Source organism: Carcharhinus amblyrhynchos, chromosome 20, assembly GCF_965287045.1.
Source record: "Carcharhinus amblyrhynchos chromosome 20, sCarAmb.v2.hapA, whole genome shotgun sequence".
Taxonomy (NCBI): Eukaryota; Metazoa; Chordata; class Chondrichthyes; order Carcharhiniformes; family Carcharhinidae; genus Carcharhinus; species Carcharhinus amblyrhynchos.
In genome coordinates this window covers 15,580,199-15,604,290 of record NC_137343.1, presented here as the reverse complement: position 1 = coordinate 15,604,290, position 24,092 = coordinate 15,580,199, and the positions used below count along the sequence as shown (strand labels likewise).

Here is a 24,092-nt window from a genome sequence, read left to right as displayed (position 1 = left end):
TTGAACAAGGGGAGTAGTGAAGTAATAAAATCTCACCTTCATGTAGCTTGAACAGATCAAGAGTAACAACAGCAGAGAACAGCATGAATACTCCTCGGTCACACTATTTTCTGCCCACCATCTGGATTGGTACAATTTAGGTTCTCGTCAACTTCTAGCTTTTCTACATTCACAATTAGAGTTATAGAAACCCTACAGTGCAGCAAGAGGCCATTTGGTCCATCGAGTCTGCACCAAGCACAATGCAACCCAATCCCTACTCCTATACTCCTGCATATTTACCCGCTAATCCCTCTAACCTAAGCATCTCAGGACACCAAGGGGCAATTTTAGCACGGCCAATCAACCTAACCTGCATATCTTTGGACTGTGGGAGGTAACCGGAGCACCCAGAGGAAACTCACACAGACATGAGGAGAATGTGCAAACTCCACACAGACAGTGACCCAAACCAGGAATCAAACCCAGGTCCCTGGAGCTGTGAAGCAGCTGTGCTAACCACTGTGCTGCCCTTACATAAGCTTACATTTTATACACTCTGCTGGTACAGTTTAGCAAACTTCAGACTAAAGAGATAAAGCCCAAATTGTGCCAAGTTATTTACTGAAAAACTGTCACACTGCAGAATGACAGTACTGAGGATAATAATCAGTTTTACATACAAATGTAGGATGGCCAACATGTTTCCACTTTAGGCAAGATGCTGGACAAAGACTGAAATCCATGAATAAAGCTGTAATTTCAAGCACAACTTAGGGTGGTGTTGCCCCATCAACTTTAAGTGAACTAACCAAAACAACAATGGTGACAATAATGTAGAATTTGTAAGGTTTTTTTTGAGCAAATGTTGACTGTGCAGGGGTAGTGGGTACACCCGATATACCAGTTAAAATAATGGAGAGAAGACGGTTATTGAGTTCTTACCAAAGGTCCACAATTGTGTCCCATCAACTGCACTATCAACCACAAGCAATGACTGAAGTTAGTACAAGTCTAAAATCGTCAACATAACAGGGACAACACTTCAAAATAATTAGCTGACTGTATAATTTCAAGTTTATTCTTGATGAAAAATTAATGCTTATTAATCCTTATAACTTATTAACTTCATTTGCATTTCCCCCAGTACCCTTTAAAGAAATAAACTGAAAACTCTAGTCAAGATTTCACCTAATGTTGCTAACAAAATTAACTTCATTGTAATTAATCCCACTATAATGAGAATGATTTGTAGCCTTCAACTGTGCAATGAATAATCCATCCCTTTCTCGCATTGCCTGGCTGTAATTTTGAAAACTCCCATTGTATGGTATTGAATAGTATTAGGAGGTTAGATGGAGAAAAATTTGTTGAGTGTATTCAGGAGGAATTTCTCATTCAATAGGTGGATGGCCCAACTAGAGAGGGGGCAAAACTTGACTTCCTCTTGGGGAACAAGGAAGGGCAGGTGACAGTCAGGGATCACTTTGGGACCAGTGACCATAATTCCATTAGTTTTAAGATAGCTATGGAGAATGATAGGTCTAGCCCAAAAGTTAAAGTTCTAAATTGGGGGAAGGCCAATTTTGATGGTGTTAGACAGGAACTTTCAAAAGTTGATTGCAGGCATCTGTTGGCAAGCAAAGGGACATCTGGTAAATGGGAGGCTTTCAGATGTGTGTTCAGGCTAAACACATTCCTCTTAGAGTGAGGGGCAAGGCTGATAGAAGTAGGGAACTCTGGATGACTCTGAATATTGAGACCCTGGTCAAAAGAAGGAGGCATGTGACATGCGTGGGCAGTTGGAATCAAGTGGATCCCTTGAAGGGTATAGGGCAACAGAATCTTGATCAATGGGGCCAGTGGATTGATGAATGGCAGATGGAGTTTAATTTAGATAAATGCAAGGCGATGCATTTTAGTAGACTGAACCAGTGCAGGGCTTAACTCAGTTAATGGTAGGGCGTTCGGGAGAGCTATAAAACAAAGAGCTCTAGGGGTACTGGTTCATAGCTTCTTAAAGGTGGAATCACAGGTGGACACCATGGTGAAGACAACATTTGCATGCTTGGTTTCACTGGTCAGAACATTGAATATAGGAGTTGGGATGTCTCGTTGAAGTTGTACAAGACGTTGGTAAGGCCAAACTTGGAATACTGTGTATAGTTCTGATCATCCTATTATAGAAAGGATATATTAAAATAAAAAGCGTGCAGGAAAGACTTACTAGAATGCTACTGGGGCTTGATGGCTTTAGTTATAAAGGAGAGGCTGGGTAGACTGTGACTTCTTTTTCCTCTGGAATGTAAGAGGCTTAAGGGTGATCTTATAGAGGCTTATAAAAATGAGGAACATAAATAAGATAGATAGTCAACATTTTTCCCCAAAGGTAGGGGAGTCTAAAACTAGAGGGCATAGGTTTGTGGCGAGAGGGGAAAGATACAAAAGGTTCCAGAGGGGCAATATTTTCATGCAGGAGGGTGATGAGCATCTAGAATGAGTTGCCAGAGATAGTAGTCAAGGTGGGTACAAATTTGTCTTTTAAAAAGCATTTAGACAGTTTCGTGGATAAGATGGATGTAGAGGGATATGGGCCAAACGGGGGCAATAGTTGTACAAAAAAAAGGGTGGCGTGGACAAGTTGAGCCAAAGGGCCTGTTTCCATGCTATAAACCTCTGAATCAAAAAAGTTCCATATTCAAGCCTGCTGAACAAGTCTTTGGATTTTTGGGGACAGGAAAAAGAATGCCAAATTTAATTATTAGCAGTATCAGATAAAACTCTGGATTTAAGGTTGTATGGCAGATTGCAAGCATTGTAGTATTGAAAAAGCCAACCAGAAACTGCAGCAGTAAAAGAAACTCAAGCTGCTCTATTACCTGGAGTCCACTATCTGGCTTCAATTGCAGTTTACAAAACAGTAACTACTATTGGTTGTTTCCAAAATTAATAGCCATCAAATTAAACTCACTATTGGCAACTGCTCTTGAACAGCCTGCATTGTCTTGCACTTCTTATTTCCATGGCAAGAACTCCTCACCTCTCTTCACTTTGACAGCAGGGTGGGGATCCAGAACCTTGCCCTGAGCAGAATTGTGAACACATACATCGGATACAATATATTTGAGCAAAGACAGCCCTCATTGTGCAATTATTTATCTCCAGTTACTTTAAAGAAAGAAAATTCACCATCTCAGATTATACCACTGTTTGAATTGCATTCCTATTTATGCCAATTCTTAAGCATCACATCAGGATGATGTTTACTTACTGCAATCCATTCCAGCTCCATCGTCCAGAAAACATAGCATGAATGTTCCTCGCAAATCTATATTCTGCACTGAAAAACAGATATTGAATTTTAGTTAGAACCACTGGGGGCACAAAATACACAGAAGTACTTCTATCAGAGTGTAAACACAAAGCAACACATGCCAGACGTAACATGGTTTAGGAGCTGAGTAAAGACACTTGAAATAGCTAACCTCCCCACAGAAGAGCATCAAAGCAACATGTAATGCCCATAACAGCCATCACTGGTGAACAACACCACCGATTTAATGTCCTAAAACGGCAAGTAATGGGTAGTTTATACTGTGGATCTTCAAGCACCAGAAATTAATGGAGACTGCCTCTCCCTTCATTAAGTTTATTGTCATTGGTACAAAGGACTGCCATCTATACTATGCAAGATAGGCCTAGGAGGTCTCTGAGGCAAAAGGAAATGGCAAACTGCTATATTTTGCCATTCACATCTGCTTATAGGGAACTAAAAAGGGGACAATATAGGAGGGAGGGATGGTGTGCATATGTTGGCATGGGAGGGATGAATGAGATAAAGGAATTGACTAACTTCAGTAATTTGACAGCAATTGTTTTGCAATTTGTACTCACTTAAGATTAAAAATCCTGCAAATGGCAGTCACTTCTTGCACGTTTAAAAAAATTGTTCAAACAATATTAGTGCCAGTGGCAAGGTCAGCATTTGTTGCCCATTCATAGTTGCCCTGAGGTGATGATGGTTTGTTGGGGTCCACACAGTATCTGTATACCCATAGGGAGAATTTCGAGATGTTTGATCCAAAAACCATGAAGGAATGGTGATGCAGTTCTAAATCAGGATGATGTGCAACTTGGAGGGGAACTTGCAAATGGCAGTGCTCCCATGCATCTGATGCCCATGTCCTTCTCAGTGGTAGAAATGACAAGTTTGAAAGGTGCTGTTAAAGAAGACTTGATAAGTGCTACACTGCATCTTATACACTTTTGCCACTGTGTGCTGGTGGTGGGAGTGAATGTTTAAGCTAGCATGTGGAGTGCCAGTCAAGCAGGTTGCTTTGTCCTAGATGGCGCTGAGCTTCCCCAGTTAGAGTTCCACTCAACCAGGCAAGAGTACAGTATTCCATTACACTCCTGATTTGTGCCTGGCAGATGGTGGACAGAATTTTCAGAGTTAGATGGTGTGTTACTTGTCACAGAATTCCCAGTCTCTGACCTGCTCTTGTGGCTTCAGTATATATCTGGTTTTAAGTTTGTGGTGAATACTAGGATGGTGGTGGTCAGGGATTCAGTGATGATAATACAGCTGAGCATCAAGTGAAGTTAGTTAAGATTCTTTCTTGTTGGAGATGGTCATTGTCTAACACTTGTGTGGTCAAAATGTTACCCTTGTTTAATGTAGTTTGACTACTGAAATACCTCAGGTCATTTCCCATTCGCTTAGTCTACATTGCCTTTTTTGTTGATGCAATTGCAGAGAAGCTGTGAGTAAATTACCAAAGTTCTTTTATTTTTCACCTGTTCATTACTACAATCATTTCTCGCTATTACTGCACGACCTGAATTTGTTCCTCCCATCTGCCAATTTCCAAATTATTGGAAATGTCAACCGACTATCCAAGACAACAAGTCTTAGTATTATCAGTAGGGAGTTTAATTTGTTTTTTCGTTCATTCAATTAATTTAGGGGTGGGCACCATGCTGTATGTTGGTCAGATGCACAAATAATGTACACAAAAAACATGGGACAAACTATTATAATTTTACAATAACTCCTGAAGATGCGGCGTGGAGAGTATGTCCTTCATGGTTAGACAGCCTGCAACTTACAATGTCTAGATTTATATGAACAATAGCTGCTTGGATGTGGCACTGTAGAATTATCAGTGGACTTGGAACTCTACACCAGGAGTGGAATGAAGAGCAGAAAATGTGAGAAAGGCAATTTAAATAGTCGCTACATTGTACAAAGTAAACAGAGGTGTTCCAGAAAGGTGCTTTGGGGACCATTAAAAAATTCAAATCTCTCATACTGCACCCACTTCGCTCAAAAAAAAAACAGGTCAAATGAATTATGCCTTCATGCAAACAATCTCAACAATTCTGTTCTTGAATGGTAATAACTTGAGATTCTACTTTTTCAATTTTATTATAGCTCACTGCGTACATGAAGACATAATTGTTCCTTGGTGTGACATTCATCCAATCAAGTGCAGAACTGATGTAATCAAGACCCAGGTAATGATAAAACATGAAACTGGTGTGTACACCGTGTGCTTTTGAGAGCTATCATCCGTCTGCTTCTCAAGGCAGAATCCACATGAAATTTCCTGCCTGACTGCGTGGGTAGTAGACCTGCTCCCAGACTTTTGCCAGTATTCAACAACCTGTTCTTAGGTGTTGGAAAGCAGCCCAGGGACAGCACCTAGCCAATTTTTCTTTCTTCTCAGAAACATTCAGTCTCTATTTAGCTCATGTCCTCAGCACGACACAAATCTAAACTCACTGTTTGGGGGATTTGCTGGGTGCAGACTTGCAGAGACAATCTGCGGGATAGCACAACCATAGTTTCAGGATTTTTTTTAAGCACCTGATTAATTGAGAAAGATAGAAGTGATTACACCTTAACTTACCAGTGTAAATGTCCATTCTTGTAGCAGCTGCATCCCTATAAAATTTAACACAAAGAAATAATTGACTGAAATCTACGATGGAAGATTTGAGAACATACTGCCAAGAGACTGAAAGTAAAATCTTTCAAGGTCTCTACAATCACTTTTTAAATTTTGGGCCTTTACGCTTTACAGAACACTAGCATATGTTGGAAATGAGGCTTGTTGTAGGGGCAGAAAATATGCACTCAAAGCAATTCAATTCATTTGGCATGATACATTACAGACCCCACGTTATTACTTGTTGGCCTTAATTCCTCCTCCGCACCTCTTGTCCTTTTCCAAATTTGTACCAGCTTCACAGCTAAGAATATATGTTGTAGCAATGATCAATCCATAGAAAATGAAAAAATTTACAGAAATTCTATCAATACCTTTAGATAGATGACTTTATCCAAAACAGCAACTTGACTATTCTCTTTTCAGATACTGACTGATATGCGTTTCTATCATGTTTAGTTTTTAATTTTGTCATTTCTATTCACGGTACTGGAATGGAGAAAAATTAATGCAGAAGCCATTAAACATGCAATATAATTTCATTTCTAACATTTTAGTGCAGCAACGTTCTCCATCCCCAATTGGAAGGCAAATCAGATGTTGAATAGAAACGTTACCAGATTTAGAAAGGATTTACTCAGTTATGTAAGAACCTAAGAAATAAGACTTGAATGTACAAGCCTCCTCCAACCACCTTCACCACACATCTTAATAATTCACAATCTGGAGTGCAGAAATTCCTTCTCAATCTTCAATGATTGACCCCCTATCCTGAGATCATGCCCCCTAGTTCAAGACTCTCCTGCCAGGGAAACAAATCTGTCTACCTTGTCAAGCCTCCTTCAAATCCTACATTTCAATGAAATCCCTTCTCGTTCTCTGAGCTTGTGTATGGGCCGATTCCCCTCAAACTTTCATTGGCGGACAAGATTCTTATCTCAGGAATTAATCCAGTGAACCTCTGTTCCACTGCCAATTATATCCTTCCTCACAAAGAAACCAAGACAGATGTGGTCTCCCCAAAGCATATACAACTGTGGCTTCCTTACTCTTACACCCAAATCTCTTTGCAATACAACATGCTCTGTGTCTAACGAACTGCTTGCTGTACTTGCATTATGTTTTTTATACAATGGCATCCATTGCTAGATTTCTCATCATTAAAATGTATTCTAATTTTCTATTCTCCCTACCAAAAGTGAATAACTCTATATTTCCCCACATTATATTCCATGTGCCCACCTGCTTAACAGACCTATATCCCTCTACAACACCAATGGCCCCCTCACAACTTACTATTTAACCTAGCTTTGATGATGAAACAATAATGCACCCAACTCATTGATATAGATTGTAAATACCTGAGCCCCAGCATTGATCCAACTCTCCACTAAACAGCCTGTCAACTTGAAAATGGTTCTGTTTACTCTTAATCTTTTCAGTTCATTAACCAATCCTCCATTCATGTGAATATATTAGCCCCAATGCTCACATTCAACTAGACAGCAGCCTTTTCAGTAAACTAAGGGAAGTAATCATCTGTGGCCTCATACCCACTAGATAAACAAAGTAGCAACATAATTGCATCCCAAGTCTGTGCTGAATTCATTAAGAGGCGTAACTGTAGGTGGATGTGCTCACTTGCTGCAAATCTGACAAAAGCTTGAAAAACTTCCAAACCCAATTTCAGAATATGACAATTTTACACACAATACATTGTACTTAATTTCTATGCCCTCATTGCAGATCATGTATGCAAGCTGTCTAGTTTTTGTTTCGTTCTCTTTGCTGAAAGTACTGAACCTCGCTGGTGCAGGGATTTATGAGTGACAGTTATCCTCCAGTATTTCATCCAATTCATCTGTCAGTCCAGACAAGGAGTATCAACAGGTTATTCAAATATGTAGCATATTACAACAATGTCTAACATTGCCACTTATGAGCGTGCCAGCAGAAAGATAAATTTTAGTTGATTTCCATTCTGCAACCCAAGTGCAATGGGGTTAATTTTTGCACTCCTATTGCTACGTTCGATTAAGATCAGGCCAGGCATCAGACCCTGGACCTCACAGATCTATTCAGGTCTACTCTTATCAATTGAACTGGAGAATCCTTATTTACATTTTATGTTTTATAATAAAGGACCCTCCAACTGAATTAAGTATGGTTTACAATAGCTACATAGGTTACAGGAGAAAACCAAGCTTAACGCAGGGAGTTTTCACCATGACTCACATGGCACAGAACTGTGTTGAAAAACATTTCTCATGAAAGGTAACATTGTAGACTATTTACTTCAAGTTGCTGAATAAACGTTTCATAAACAAATTACCGCGCCAATTATTCAGAGCTAGGTTAAATAAGTTAGGAAGCATTAAGGTTTCTCAAAAGTGAAAAAACAGCAAATAAAAATCAAATTCAAAATACTGCAGGTGCTGGAAATTGGAAAGAAAAATAAAAAATTGTTGGAAATGTTCAGATTAGGTGTTGAGCGAAACAGGTTCTCTTTTTAGGTCACTTTTCTTCCTTGCAACAAATGATTAAGATTCTGGAATGCACTGTCTGGAAAGGAAGAGTCAGTTTCTATCATGACTTCCCAAATGGAATTGGATAATTATTCAGAGAAAAGACTTGCAGGGCTACATGGAAAAAAAATCACAGGAGTGGGAATAGCTGCATAAGAGTTAGTTGAGTTGCTTTGCAGCAAGCGGTACAGATACAAGAAGCCAAATGGCCTCTTTTGTGCTGACACAATTCTGTGACCCATTCTAAGGGTCATAATGCTCAAGAAAAAAACTGGAATGGTAAAATCTGAAATTAAAACTTCTGCAAAAAGGATACTGAAGGAGACAGCAATCCCATAGGAAACTAAGATTTCTCCATCAGATATTCCACACAAAATGGTGTCCTGGCTTTCTCTTTCAGCTGTTGTGTTCAGTTCTGAATTAGTTTCTTGAAATCCTATTGTAGGTTAAGCCATGGTGGTAGGGTTATGTGACTGTTTGCTATTTTCAGTAGGAAACACAGCCCACAGTCATGCCCAGAATGCATGAAAAATCATTAGAAACCTTCCCTAGTGCTTCAAGCGTTAAATAATGAATTGAATGGCAGGAGTGCCAGAGATTTGGCAGGTTTATAACAAAATGTCAGGATAAAGCTTAGGGCATGCAAATTTTCTAAATAGTGTGCCCCATTCAATGTTATAAGTGAGTTATTCACTTATGGCTGCGTAAATGCAAAGCACATGGCCCATGCAAAAAACTGTAGGTTGCTCGTGTATTTCTCAGCAACCAAAGCAGTGAACGGTCCTATCTCCAAGTCTATTGACACTATCCTTTCAAAAAAAAGACAAGTCAACCCCCTCCATCTTTGCCACCTTCCTCTCCAAAGTCCTTGAATGCTTTCCCATCCTTCCTAGAACTCCACAGTTTAATCCCGCCTGCCACAGTAATTTATTTAAAATTACAAACTCCATTCCCCAAGCCACCAACTTCATCCCTTTCCCTGGCGACCAAGGTCGGATGAAACTATTTGCAAACATCAACCTCCACTCCTGTAATCTGCTCCAGTACCAACATACAAGATATAGCTGCAACCCTCCAATTCTGATCAAGCATCCCCAATTTTAATCAATCCAGCATGGCTGCCCATGCTTTAATCTACCATGGGCTCAAGTTCTGGCATTCTCTTCCTTAACCACTCTTTCCTTTAACACACTCCTGAGAACAAAAATCTTCACCCATTCATCTGCCTGAATATTTCCTGTTACTGGATATCAAATTTTCTTTGATGTAAATACTTACATGTAAAAACTTCATGTAAATATTAAATACGCCAAATAAATGCAAGTTTTACTATCAGAGTTAGCAGATTTCCCACTTGTCATATTTGCCTGGGAAGGTATTGATGATAACCTAAAGGGTACCCAATTAGCAAAGGATAAAAATGAAGCTGGAGACCACAGCTCCAACAGCCGGAACCATTTTCACTCAGTTACACACAGAACATGAAGCTTGGCTTGATTGTTATTCTAGGTTCCTACACAAGGCTCATATGCCAGCTCTTTCCAATCCTCTTCCAGCCCAGCTATGGAAATCCATTCCTAATGGGGCATTTTCCATAGAATCTGGGCAGTGCAGGATGAAGCCATTTGGGCCAGTGAATCTGCACCTACTCTCCGAAACAGCATCTTACCTAGACCCATCCCCCTGCTGTATCCCCATAACCCTTTGCATTTAGCATGGCTAATCCCCCTAACTTACTGAGGAAAAACCGGAGCACGTGGAGGAAACCCACACAAACACAGGAAGGACACACAAATGCCACATTGACATCCAAGGCCCGAATTGAACCTGGGTGCCCAGCACCGTGATACAGCAGTGCTAACCACTGCACCACTCTTCTTGTCTCCTTTCTCAGATTCTCCCAGTTCAGGACCAATCCAGTTATGCTTGTTTCAAGAGCTGCCTTGGCCCCAGTAGTCATGGCCGCTTACCAGTGTGTCACTGTCCAAATGTAATGCCTTCAGGTGCACCCACCCCTGCCGATATCGAACTCCTGTGTGCGTGAGCTCTTGGATGGATGCGCTGCTTTAGTGGATGAAGGAAATCAGAATAATGGCCAGCTGCCCATACCTATGACAATGAGTCCCGTTTACATTACTTTGCAGAAATTCCCCACTAAAGAACCAATGCGTAGAAACTTTTAATATTATTTGACCAGTGGATCAGGCAGACATTAAACTATTTCACACACGGATGATATTTCTAATGACAACAACATTGCCCAAGCATTTTCCTTGGGCTTCAACTTGGTATTAAATCAGGGTACCGAGGAGGAGGAGCATTTACATAAACCAAGTGGAAACCAAGGGAGAATTCACTGTCAGCAAGCAAACAAGAGAGGAAAAAAGAACAAGGGAGTGCAGTTAGACATTTTTCAGATGGATAAGCAGAAAATAAAGAAGCCAAGTGGCCTTAATGATACTGAATTCACTGAATAAGTATAGAAAGGACAATGGTAAACACCTGCAACTATTCCACTCATGATCATTTCAAGGAAGTTTCTAAATGTGAGATAAGAGCTGTAAGATCTCAGCAAAATCATTCTCTTACCTGGCATTGTCCACTAGTTCTGCCAAAGCTCCAAAAAGAAACTCATGAGTGGTTCTGAAATTTAAGGAGGAAATTGTTTGAAAAAGATACTCTCAGTCAAGTCTTGCCATGAGAATGCCAGCAAAACTTGGTTGCATACAAAAAAATTCAGCGCCATCTGGTATTAGAACAGTCAAGTAGAACAATGAGGTGAACTTTTCACATTATATCTACTTGAATGGTCAACCTAGCACATCAATACTATTATAGATTCTTTTCCCTCCAAATTTGAGTGTCTAAAAATAGTATTCTAAATTATGTGATTATGTCTTCAGTGCCTTTTCACATTCCTTAGAAATGTTTCAAGTCTTTATTAATTTGAAAGTACAATGATCATTATGGTTAAGTTGGCCAACATGGTAGCACACAGCAAGATCCCATGATCGGCAATCTGGGTGAAATATTCAGTCTTCCCAATTATCAGGTCTGTCACACATATTGGGAGCCCTTTGTGGTGATCAAATAAAATTACCATATTAAATATGCAACAAGTATTTCTTTTAAATTCTTGACACTATTATGCAAATTGTTATGTAACTTATCACCATAAATTATTTTTGAAACATTTTTGAAAAATGCACACATGGATAGTGGGAAACGTTGGCTATTACCATAACGGAACAAAATCAGCAGCTGCAGTAATTAGGTATTGAAAAAAAGACCCAGATACATTGCTGTGAACTCCTACATTAAACACACCATTGTGTTTCTTCTACAAACTCAAATTATAATATTCAGTCAAATCAATCTTCAGTTGAGATATCCAGGAGAGTGAGCAGTGCACCTAAATCAGCTACGTGCCTATAACACAACAACTAACATTGAAGAATAATTTAGCAATAGACACAAATGTACATGTTTGTTGGAAGAGGTTTACTAAAACCCTACAAGGAAACTGTGCGCACAGCAGTGCAATCTACGTAAGCCATCAGATCAGTTGCAGTATTTCTGCAACAGTTGCTGTTAGTGTACCGAGGATCTACACACAGCTTGATGCAGCCGCACACAAAAGTGGTCATCAGGACAAGGGCGGCGTTGGGATCCTTGGTACACTAACAGCAAGTGCCACCACTTTTTGAGGTTCTACCTGTCCCAAGCATTGCAGAGGATGGGTCTGGCCACACTGCCGCGGAACGCTCTAAGTAGTTGGACTGTACCGCAGCACCTGCCCTTCGTGGAGAAATATTTCCGCAAACACACCTTTGACCACATGGCGATTAAGCAGTGGTCAGCACGTAACATCCTGGAGGCTCAGAGAGAAAAAGATGGTGGATCCTGTCAGCTGGTTCCCTGAGCAGACTGTCAGTGTCATCTGGCAGAACGCCTCATCACCAGAACTCACAAACAAGCACTAAGATCTGGCTTGGCTGCTGGTGAGAAGGGCACTCCCCGTCAGGTCCTTTATGCATGCTCGAGGTCTCAACATCACCGCACGCTGCCCTCGAAGCAGCTGCAGGGCTGATGAGACGGTCACACACCTCCTTGTGGAATGTGCCTTTGCAAAGGTCTGGAGTGAGACGCAGTGGTATTTGTCGAGGTTCATCCCAAGCAGCTAGGTGACGCAAACCGAGACAAATATCAACTGCTGCTGGAGGGTCATCAACTCGGTGAAGGACACACTTTGGTCTGCCCAAAACTTGCTGATCCTCCAGTTGAAAGAACTGTCCTCAACTGGGTGTTGCAGACTGGCACATTCCAAGGTCCAAGCTACATGCTGAAGGATGCGCTGAAGCTTGGGACAGCTGCCGCAAAGGCACAATGGGGAAAGGCCACACTATAAGGCCCTTTAACAGAGGCAGACCAAGGGCCCAAGAACTGCAGAATACCCTCGGCCTGCATAACTGTGTGCCAATCTGAGAAATAACGGCACGCAGTAAAATTTGAGGCACGTATGTAGTTTTAAGTTTTGAAATGTAATGACTGTAATTTTGTTAAGGACTGTAAAAATGTTTTTTTTTCTGCACTGTTTGCAATTTTTAGACATGTAGGTTTGCAATGGTTTAATTGAGATTTTTTTATGAATAAAGTATATTTTTGAAATAAAAAATTCTGCAACAGTTGCTGACTAGTTGCCGTCATGATGTGGAGATGATGGTGTTAGACTGGGGTAAACGCAGTAAGAAGTCTCACAACACCAGGCTAAAGTCCAACAGGTTTATTTGGTAGCAAAAGCCACTAGCTTTCGGAATGCTACTCCTTCGTCAGGGAAGTGGGAGTTCTGTTCAACAAAGCGCTCCAAAAGCTAGTGACTTTTGCTACCAAATAAACCTGTTGGACTTCAACCTGGTGTTGTGGGACTTCTTACTGTAGTTGCACAGTAACAACTTGAGCATTCAAAAAAAAAATCAAGTCAGGTTACAGTCATGCAAGAGTGAAATCTGAAATTAAGTAACTTACAAATCAAAAAGTGTTGTCAGTTGGTATTACAGCACATCGACAGTAATGGCGCTTAGATTTTTTTTCAACTTTAGTCAATGTGGTTTAATGCAATGCTACAATTCTTGAGAAATATTCAATCCTTCAAACTGTTCCCAATTGTAACCAGTCATTCCAGCATTACATAGGTCACCTTCGGTACAATTCAACTTTGAACTGAAAGGAGCTATCACCTACTTTCTAAAATTTAAGTGGGCATTGCAACTATCTGAAAATGTGCACCATTACATTTTCCTAAATCCCACTGACATCACTGTTCCCATCAACACTTAAGCAGACACCAACAGTTGTAATATTTTACTGTCAGAAACCTTCAGAATATTTTTCTTTTGCAAGCTGCCAAATGCAGAGTTACACTACACTTTACAAATTGAGAACCTTCTATCAGCAGAGATGTTAAATGTTCACAAACTCCTGGGATTCATTCTCAAAGTCAGTCTGCAGTTTCCCCATTAAATTGTTCTGCTCCAGTGAAATCCGATTCCCACGTCACCCACAGTTGATGATACACTTTTTCCCATCAATGGCAAAGGTTAGTGTGCAAGTAAGAGACCAGATCTATCTGAAGGGAGTAATAAAGCTAAGGAAGTCTACTACATCTGAACACACATTTCCCTCTCAATAATGAACTTGCATCTCAAAATATTTAAACATCCTGTATAAAATAAAGTGATTTAGTCAAGATGCAATATCTTCAAAATATTAAAAAATATTCAGAATGTTCCAACAAACGTGCATTTGCAAAAATAAATACTAGACTACAACATCTCTATAAAAGTACTGTAATGCTGGAAAATCCCAAGATTAACTGTGGACTTGTCATGGGGAGCAAGCATATGATATCAGGTTAAAGCATAATCACAGATTTTGCCTGTCAGCACTCAAAGTCTGTACCCTTACATTAAGAATGAGCATCTGGTTGAGATACAAAAGATTCACAGATGCCTACTTGGCCATGGTATCCACCCACTCCCTGCTCACTTTAACAGTGCATGTGCACTGTGTGCTATACCATTCTAACTTTGGAAAATGAACAGAGGCAGAAATGTAAATCAGTTCTAAGAGACAGTGAAAAAAAAAGTATAAAGCAGACAAGTCATGCCTGAAAACAATCATGTCACACATTTGACAGAGTAATAAAGTCAGCCTGACAGCTACCAACAGAAGCATTATTTCTTCATTGTCAGAAGTTACAGTTGCCAGACCTTTGCAACCCATGAACCAGGATTTATAACTGTCATAACTGTGTTCATGACTTTATTGCCTTTAATTATATCATTTTATCTCCAAATTGAAAATTATTTTATTGCATGCTTTTGTAAATTGCTTCCCAATATTCTGACGGTATTGGTATAATTTCAGCCAGAAGCATGGTTTTAATTTTAATCAAGGGGTTCTTTAATATGCCGGGGCTCAGGGTACAAGAGTAACTGGGTTATAGACTGTGGAAAAAGTGGAACATGCCAGTTTTGGTGGCAGGTTATAATGCATTTAAATAGCTTAAGCAACGCTGCAGGTGCACAGAGGAGGTTTGTCTTAGAGCCCAAGGAAATGATGCCATTTCAAACAGAAGGCTCACCTACCACTTTTTCAAGGGTATTTAGGAATAGGTCAGACCTGCCAGCAACACCCACATTAGGTGAATGATAAAAAACAGAAAACTGCAAGTTACATTTGCTGAGCTTATGCCACCAATGCAGACCAGTTTACCCTATTGCAAGTCTACACCAGCTTCAAGATAAATGACCAAAAAGAAATCAACTTTCACGATTTACAAAGAACTGCCTGCTTACAGCCTGAGCTGAGGTTACTGTTCCAAGGTTCAATGCACTGGTTTTTCTATACTGGAAGTTCAAACATATTAAGAACTTCTTCAAAATTAGAAAATGTAATGGCAGTTGAAATTATACCAGCATAACCCGAATATTGTAAAGCAATTTATAAAAGTGCTTCTTAGGGTGATAGAATGACAACTTTCCATATGGAAATTAAAAGATAATGATTGACGACAATACAATATACACATTGTTGAGATCGCAAAGACCACCATTAAAACAAATTGTATTGTGGTTTATGTGGGGAATACAACTTGACACTGTAAACAAGTTATTAAAAATAGACAATGTTTATTACAATCAGAATCTATTTCAAAAGGATGGTATTTATGCAATTTATAGATCTAAATTAACAAAAAGCAACAGATAAACCACGTCATGCCTTGAACCCATTTTGCTTCACAAGAAATCATTTCACTTTAAAGGCATTTCCTCCGTAAAGTAACAGCTTAGTCAGTCTCAGTGGAAAGGAGGATTCCAGGGATATTGGCGCAGTTTAAGAGAAACAATTGCATTTAGATGCGATCAGACGGTTGCAGGTGAACCAACAGCAGACTAGGCAATGGGGGAGATACTAATAGATAGTACAAAGATAAAAGGGTGTAGTGGCCTTGAAGCATGGGACAAGACTAGAAATCCAGAAGTCATAAGTTCACATCTCACTAAGGCAAGTTAAAACTCTAAACTCAGTGAAGCTTGATGCACGAAAGCGTGCCAACAAAAAAATTGCTGAAGATTACTGCAACAATCCAATTAGTTATTTGTTTTTCTGAGATGCAAACTTTCCATCCCTACTCAATCCGGCCAACATGCAACTGTTGCCTCACAATATGGAGCTAACGTAATAAAGTGGCCTCAACAACTTTTTAGAAGCAACTAGAAATGAACCATTCATGCAACCATGCACCATCAACACACCCAAGACACAAAAAGTTAACATACCACAGTCGCTTTGGTGCTGCTGGAATGATGAAAACCTCATTGGAAGGATTCAGAGTTGTAAAAGAGATGGGTGCAGTTGAATAAGTGACAACAGGAACACTCAAGTGATCCAAGCCAAGAAAAGGAATCAGCATTTTGCTGTAGTATAATTCACCAATTTTCAGTAAAAGTCAAAATATAAATATCAATATTCTGAAAAGCAACCATTGCTGCAAACCTAGTGTTTCAACATAAAAGGCAACTTACTCTTTTCCAAGTAGCAGAGCATTTAATACTACAACAAAAGCAGCCAACTTTTTAAAAAAAATCTTTCCTTTCACCAAATGCTGAGGTGCTTGTGAAACAGCTATCTTTCTTATTCAGGTCAATGCTTTTGGTACCAACCCTTTTTAAAAGTTTATTTATTACTGTCACAAGTAGACTTACGAAGTTACTGTGAAAATCTTCCAACAGAACATATGCAATTTACACCAATAGCGGCTCCTGGCACTCAATCTCCAATTTCCACATGGCTTGATCAGCGCCTTAAAATGATTCCCCCCATTCTGTGCAACCTCTCAACTGGATTCCCTTGTCTTCACCTTCGAAGCATTTATCGTTGCCCTCAACAAGATTTTTATAAGTTATTCTCCATTTGGTTATGTCCCATACAGCTTCAATCTACAAGACAGCATCCAGCCTCATAAGGGTCCTTTAGATTTAGCCCTTATCGAGACTAACATTCAATAGAATTTATTTATAGCTCCATTGCCCAGTCACAATGACAAGGTATAGAACTACCTGGTAACAGAACAAATTAGTTGGCAAAAGTCTGAGTAAAAATTGATGGGCTGCCAACATAACAGAAATTAAAAAAGATACTTACTGTACCTTATTACACATATGCATATGTCAGAAACAAACTGCTGACAAAAAGTTCAAAACAGAAGCTCCTTCAATTTGAGATCAAAGTCCAAGGAATGCATCTTGGCACAAAGAAATCCTTCCTCATGTAATGGATCAGGTACACCTTTAAAATACTCTGTTTACAAGTATCTTTCAGAAAACTAGTGTTCACCTCAAGTCTTACAAGGATCTACTTGATTTACAAATAGTCATCTCTTGACATGAATCCATCAACTTCAACTTTCTTCCCCATAACTCAATGCAGCACAACTAGTGAGATCCTTGTCCCTGCAAACATATACTTCATTACCTGCACTTCATCAGGTATCCTCACAATGGAAATAGCTTGATGAGGAACAATTCTGCTCAAACAAACAGAAGACCTAACGGGTAAATGATCAAGAATGATGTAATAAAGGCTTATAACTCACTCAACAATCACCTCTCCTAGAGCATCTATTCTCTTAGGACAATTAGAGGTCTCCTGAGTGTAAAAACACCAATTGGCTTAGGATGTCTGGCACCAAGCTTTAATTAGCCTCCAAAGCAAGTAATAGATGGAATAATCTTCGCTCAGATGGAAGTCAGAAGATCTTATAAGCACATAACATAAATCTATTTATTAGTGTTACAAGTAGGCTTACATTAACAATGCAATGAAGTTACTGTGAAAATCCCTAGTCATCACACTCCAGCGCCTGTTGGGTACACTGAGGGAAAATTTAGCATGACCAATGCACATGGCCTGCATGTCTTTCAGACGGTGGGAAGAAACCAGAGCATCCAGAGGAAACCCGCACAGAGATGGGGAGAACATGCAGACTCCACACAAACCATCAGGCACAGTGCAGAAGGGAGGGATTCAGATACCTGGATAATCAGGGCTCATTCTGGGGTAGGTGGGACCTCTACAAACGGGATGGTCTACACCTGGACCAGAGGGGTACCAAGATCCTGGGTGGGTGGGTGGGTGGGGGCCTGAACTGTAGCTCTAATGCACTGGAGGTTGAGAGTGGTGAGGTCATGAATAAGGTTTCAAGGTCACAGGAGTGTTCCAGTGGGCAGGAAGGTGGTTTGAGATGTGTCTACTTCAACATCAGGAGCATCCGGAATAAGGTGGATGAACTTGCAGCATGGGTTGGTACCTGGGACTTCGATGTTGTGGCCATTTCGGAGACATGGATAGAGCAGGGACAGGAATGGTTGTTGCAGGTTCCGGGGTTTAGATGTTTCGATAAGATCAGGGAAGGTGGTAAAAGAGGGGGAGGTGTGGCATTGTTAGTCAGGGACAGTATTACGGTGGCAGAAAGGAAGTTTGATGAGGATTCATCCACTGACATACAAGCTATTAGACTAGAATGATAGAGGTTCATAAGGAGGCGATGTTAGCAATTCTGAAAAGTGTGAAAATAGATAAGTCCTGTGGGCCAGATGGGGTTTATCCTAGGATTCTCTGGGAGGCTAAGGAGGAGACTGCAGAGCCTTTGGCTTTGATGTTTAGGTTGTCATTGTCTACAGGAATAGTGCCAAAAGACTGGAGGATAGCAAATGTTGCCCCCTTGTTCAAGAAGGGGAGTAGAGACACCCTGCTAATTATAGACCAGTGACCCTTACTTCTGTTGTGGGCAAAGTTTTGGGGAGGATTGTAAGAGATAGGATTTATAATCATCTAGAAAGGAATTTGATTAGGGATAGCCAGCACAGTTTTGTGAAGGGTAGGTCATGCCTCACAAACCTTAGAGTTCTTTGAGAAGGTGACCAAAGAGGTTGATGAGGGAAAAGAAGTTGATGTGGTGTACATGGATTTCAGTAAAGTGTTTGATAAGGTTCCCCACGATAAGCTATTGTAGAAGATACGGAGGCACGGGATTGAAGGTGATTTAACGGTTTGGATTAGAAATTGACTAGCTGCAAGAAGACGGAGGGCGGTGGTTGATGAGAAATGTTCATCCTGGAGTTCAATTACGAGTGGTGTATCGCAAGGATCTATTCTGGGGCCACTGCTGTTTGTCATTTTTATAAATGACTTGAATGAGGGCGTAGAAGGATGGGTTATAAAATTTGCAGATGACACTAAAGTCGGTGGAGTTGTGGGCAATGCAGAAGGATGTTGCAGGTTACAGAGGGACATAGATAAGCTGCACAGCTGGGCTGAGAGGTGGCAAATGGAATTTAATACGGAAAAGTGTGAAGTGATTCACTTCGGAAGGAGTAACAGGATTACAGAGTACCGGGGTAATGGTAAGTTACTTGGTAGTGTGGTTGAGCAAAGAGATTTCAGTGTCCATGTGCATAGATTCCTGAAAGTTGGCACCCAGATTGATAGGGTTATTAAGAAGGCATGCGGTGTGTTAGCTTTTATTGGTAGAGGGATTGAGTTTTACAGCCATGAGGTCATGTTGCAGCTGTACAAAACTCTGTTGCGGCCACACTTGGAGTATTGCGTACAGTTCTGGTCGCTGCATTATAGGAAGGGTGTGGAAGCATTGGAAAGGGTGCAGAGGAGATTTACCAGGATGTTGCCTGGTATAGTGGGAAGGTCTTATGAGAAAACGCTGAGGGACTTGAGGCTGTTTTCGTTATACATAAGAAGGTTAAGAAGTGACTTAATTGAAGCATACAAGATGATCAGAGGATTAGATAGGATGGACAGAGTGAGAGAGCCTTTTTCCTCAGATGGAGATGGCTAGCATGACAGGACACAGCCTTGAATTGAGGGGTGATAGATAAAAGACATATCAGAGGTAGGTTCTTTACTTAAAGTAGTAAGGGCGTGGAATGCCCTGCCTGCAACAGTAGTGGATTCGCCAACATTAAAGGCATTTAAACGGTCATTGGATAAACATATGGATGATATTGGAATAGTGTAAGTTAGATGGGCTTTAGATTGGCTTCACAGATCAGCGCAACATCAAGAGCTGAAGGGCCTGTACTGCACTGTAATGTTCTATGTTCAGACAGTGACCGAAGCCGGACTCAAACCCGGGTCCCTGGCGCTGTGAGGCAGCAGTGCTAACCACTGTGCCACCATCAGCGGTCAGCAATTCAGCCCCTCAGACTGCCCCTTCAACACAATCATGGCTGATCTCATCTCATTCTTCACCTTCCCGCCCACTCCCCATTAAAAAACTAACTATTGCTTCCTCATCTCCACTTTCCTTCTGACTGCTGAGAAAATACTTCTATCTCCTCAAATTTGTTTAGTGTTCTGGTGTCCAACCTTGAGTAGAGGTTTCATGATCGAGTAAAATAATTCCTCCCTATCTTAAATCTACCAACCTTTAGCTTAAAACTATGGCCTCTAATTCTAGAATGTCCAAAAAGGGAAAATATCCACTCAATGTCTACTCTGTCAACCCTCTTTATCATCTGATATACCATAATTAGATCTTTTCTTATTCTTCTAAACGCAAGTTTAGGCCTTAAATATTCAAATCTCTTCATAAGACAAGGTTTTCATCCCTGGAATCAATCTAGTGAACCTTCTCTGAACTGCCTCTAATGCATTTGCATCCTTTTTCAAGAGGACCAAAACTGTGAGCAGCAGTCCAGATGCAATCTCACCAACGCTCTATATACTAACATCACTTCCCTACTTTAATACTCTATTCCATTAGCAATGAATATCAAAATTCCATTTGCCTTCCTTATTAACTGCTATATCTGCATACTAACTTTCTGCGATTCACACACAAGGCCACCTAGATCCCTCTGCACCAAAACATTTAGAAGTCTCTCTCCATATAGATAATACATTGCCTTTTTATTTCTCCAACCAAAATGGATAACCTCACACTTATCTACATTAAATTCGATCTGCCAAATTTTTCCCCACTCACCTAACCTATCCATTTGCAATTTTTAAAATTTCCTCATTGTAACTTGCTTTCCCACCTATTTTAGCATCATCTGCAAATCTGGTTCAGCACATTCCATCCTTGCATCTAAGTCATTAATACTGATTGCAAATAGCTGGGGCTCCGAGGACTGAACCTTACTGGACACAACACGAATTGCAAATTAGAAAAAGACCCATTTATCCCCACTTCCTGCCTTCTGTTGGCTAACCAATCCTTTATCCAAGCTGATATATTACCCCAACTCTGTGGGATCTTATCATGTGTATTAACCTGTTGTGCAGCACCGTATCAAATACCTGTTGGAAGTCCAAATACACTATGTCTACAGCCATATCAATGCAGTTCTGTAAAACTGCCATCTTTAAAATTTCAGTTTATTTACCCAACCCAAAACATAACTGAACCTCAACATACATCCCCCTACATTTTAAGAACCTTCAATTTGACAGGTTCCCATTAGGTCTGTACATGGCAACAAAGGTGGCACATATGTAGCTATGATTACAGCAGCTGATCCATGACCTGTGGAATCAGTCTCTGGAAGGCCAATAACGGCTGCCTCAAACACATGCGGGGGTCGTGGGGGAGACAAGTGATGGCATTGCTTCCCTTGATAATTGTATGTGGCTGGGTGCAGTACAAAATCAAGAAATTTTCCATATCCAGCTTCTAAGCTGTGTTTTGTTGACCCTAGTACCTTCAGATTTGGAGCAAAAACACTTTGTTATTCAATGACATCTGGAAAGTGCATTCAAGATCAGGCAAAGGCATATCCCATTGCGAAGATGCCTTCTGCAGTGACATTTGAACTAGGTACTAAAACTGAGGAGAGAGTTGTTCTATGATCAGAGGCTGATAACTAGGTCTGTATTCTTTGGAGTTTAGAAGAATGAGGGGTGATCTCACTGAAACATAAGATTCTGAAGCAGCTTGACAGGATAGACAAGATGTTTCTGTTGGCTGGGGAATCTAGAACATGGGGACACAGGATGATCATTTAGGACCCGAGGTGAGAAACTTCTTTACCCAACAGATTGTAAATACTTAGCAATCTTGACTCTAGACGGTTGCAGATGCTCCATTCAAGGCCAAGATAGATTTTTGGTCTCTCAGGAAATCTAGAGATATGGGGAGCAGATAGGAATGTAGTGCTGAAGCCATAAATCAGCTATGATTGTAGTGAATGATGAAACAGGCTCGATAGGCTGCATGGTCTACTTACATTCACTTTCCTTTCCAAATTAAAAGTGTGCCAGCGTGGGGCAGGTGGTGTGAAAAACTGAATAAGCATTTGCATTTCTGCTCGTCTTGTGGGTGTGTTACCTATGCCTATTCAAATACACAGTCTCTGAATAAATCCCAGTCTTCTGATCTAATCACACTCAAACATTTTTACAATTTTAAGATAAAATACTATTTTATTTATATATTGATGCAATTAGTTGTTGACATACTACCCGATTGAGTTAAATGTCAAATATTTCATTTTCTGCCTGGTGTATTCCATATGTCTGCCTTACAGATGAGCCATGTTAAATAATTTTATGATTTGATGCAAGTTATAACCATAACAAGCCCTGTCTGAAAATAAACTTCCACATCACCAAGTTAGCTAGTCTCCCTTACCCCCATTTCAAAGTATACAGGAGAACACAAGCCAATTCTTTTGGCTGAAGAATCAAAACAGAACACCTACTATTTCTGCAATGTGTTCACTTCACAAAAAGGACAAAAAATACAAATTAGGCACATAAGAATAGTCAAACGGAATTAAACTAAGCGACTAAATGGTAAACATGAACAACACTATTACCAGAAAAGTGGTCTTGTGTGGAAAGACCGCGAGTCATTTTAATGCTTTGATTTCTTATCACCTTTTATTTTAACAAAATGTCTGCATGCCTTGTGCTCTTCAATTACCACTATTTGGGCACCTCACAATTGTGCTAATGGACAAACATCTTCAGTTAGTCAGAAGAACATCTGTGTCAACAAGTCACTGTACCTTGCCTTGACAGAAATTTGTTTTTATTTTGATGGGCTCCAATTCATCCACATTTATGTTACAGCATATTTACATATTTTAAATTAGTAGATAACAGTGATATGCGTATTACATTACTTTGTTAAGTCAGATTTTTGTTTTATATTTAAAAATTAAACGCTTTACAATTTGGAAGTTACATAAACAAAAATGCATACAATGTGACTATATTAAATGTGTATGCACATACACACATAAAATGCACACACATACACAGTTCGTCCAAATTTACAAAACAAAATCCATGTGATGTTTTAACCCTTAGCCCCAACATACAGGCGATTTCCTCGCTTATTTTGGTACTCACGAGTTGGTGTGCAGGTATTCGAAGGTCAGTTGAGCTCGGTTCAGGCAATTGTAATTGGTACCAGCCATGGCGCCTTCCCTTCTCCTCTATCGCCTCCCCTTCCCTCCCTCAGGCTGCGAAACTCAGGCCTCTCTCTCCGTGTGGAAATTCTCCAGTCACATTAATCGTTCACGACGTATTAATTAACAGGTTTTTCTTCCACCTCTCCTCTCCGGCCTTAAAAACACAGAACGCTCCTTTCCTCAGGCCCAGCCTGCGTGCTTGTGCCCGGCCTAGCCCTGCCCTTCCTCGCTCCCGCCCGGTTACCTCACCGCCTTCTCTCCGGCTCCAGCTACCGCATCACCGCCGCCACCACCACCACACACTTGAAAACTAACTGCAACCACTGATCCTGGTGCGCAGCCGCGACAGCCTCTTCCTCCACCCCACACAAGCCACCCTCACCGCGCCTGCGCCTCAGCATCCCCTCCACGACCACCCTCACCGCGCCTGCGCCTCAGCGCCTTCTCCACGACACCCCCCACTGCGCCTGCGCCTCAGCAGCTCCTCCAAACCATCCCCATTGCGGGTGCGCCTCAGCGGCTCCTCCACAGTCACCCCCACCGTGTCTGCGCCTGCGTATCTCCTCCACAGCCCACTCTGCCACAGCCCACTCTGCGCGTGCGCCTCAGCAGCTCTTCTACAATCAACCAGTGCGCCA

General features: G+C 40.7%; 1 protein-coding gene across 1 annotated transcript in view; it reads right to left on the bottom strand.

Moving 5' to 3' along the window:
- morc2 (MORC family CW-type zinc finger 2) overlaps positions 1–23,849 on the bottom strand; it is a 94,511-nt gene extending 70,662 nt beyond the window's left edge. The window contains exons 1-4 of the mRNA XM_080208146.1: positions 23,393–23,849; positions 11,045–11,098; positions 5,892–5,926; positions 3,251–3,319 (exon numbers count right to left, since the gene is read on the bottom strand). Of these exons, the coding sequence (XP_080064272.1) occupies positions 3,251–3,319; positions 5,892–5,926; positions 11,045–11,098; positions 23,393–23,460 (226 nt within the window). The 5' untranslated portion in view covers positions 23,461–23,849. The remainder of the gene's footprint in view (positions 1–3,250; positions 3,320–5,891; positions 5,927–11,044; positions 11,099–23,392) is intronic.
- Between the last annotated feature and the right edge of the window lie 243 nt (positions 23,850–24,092).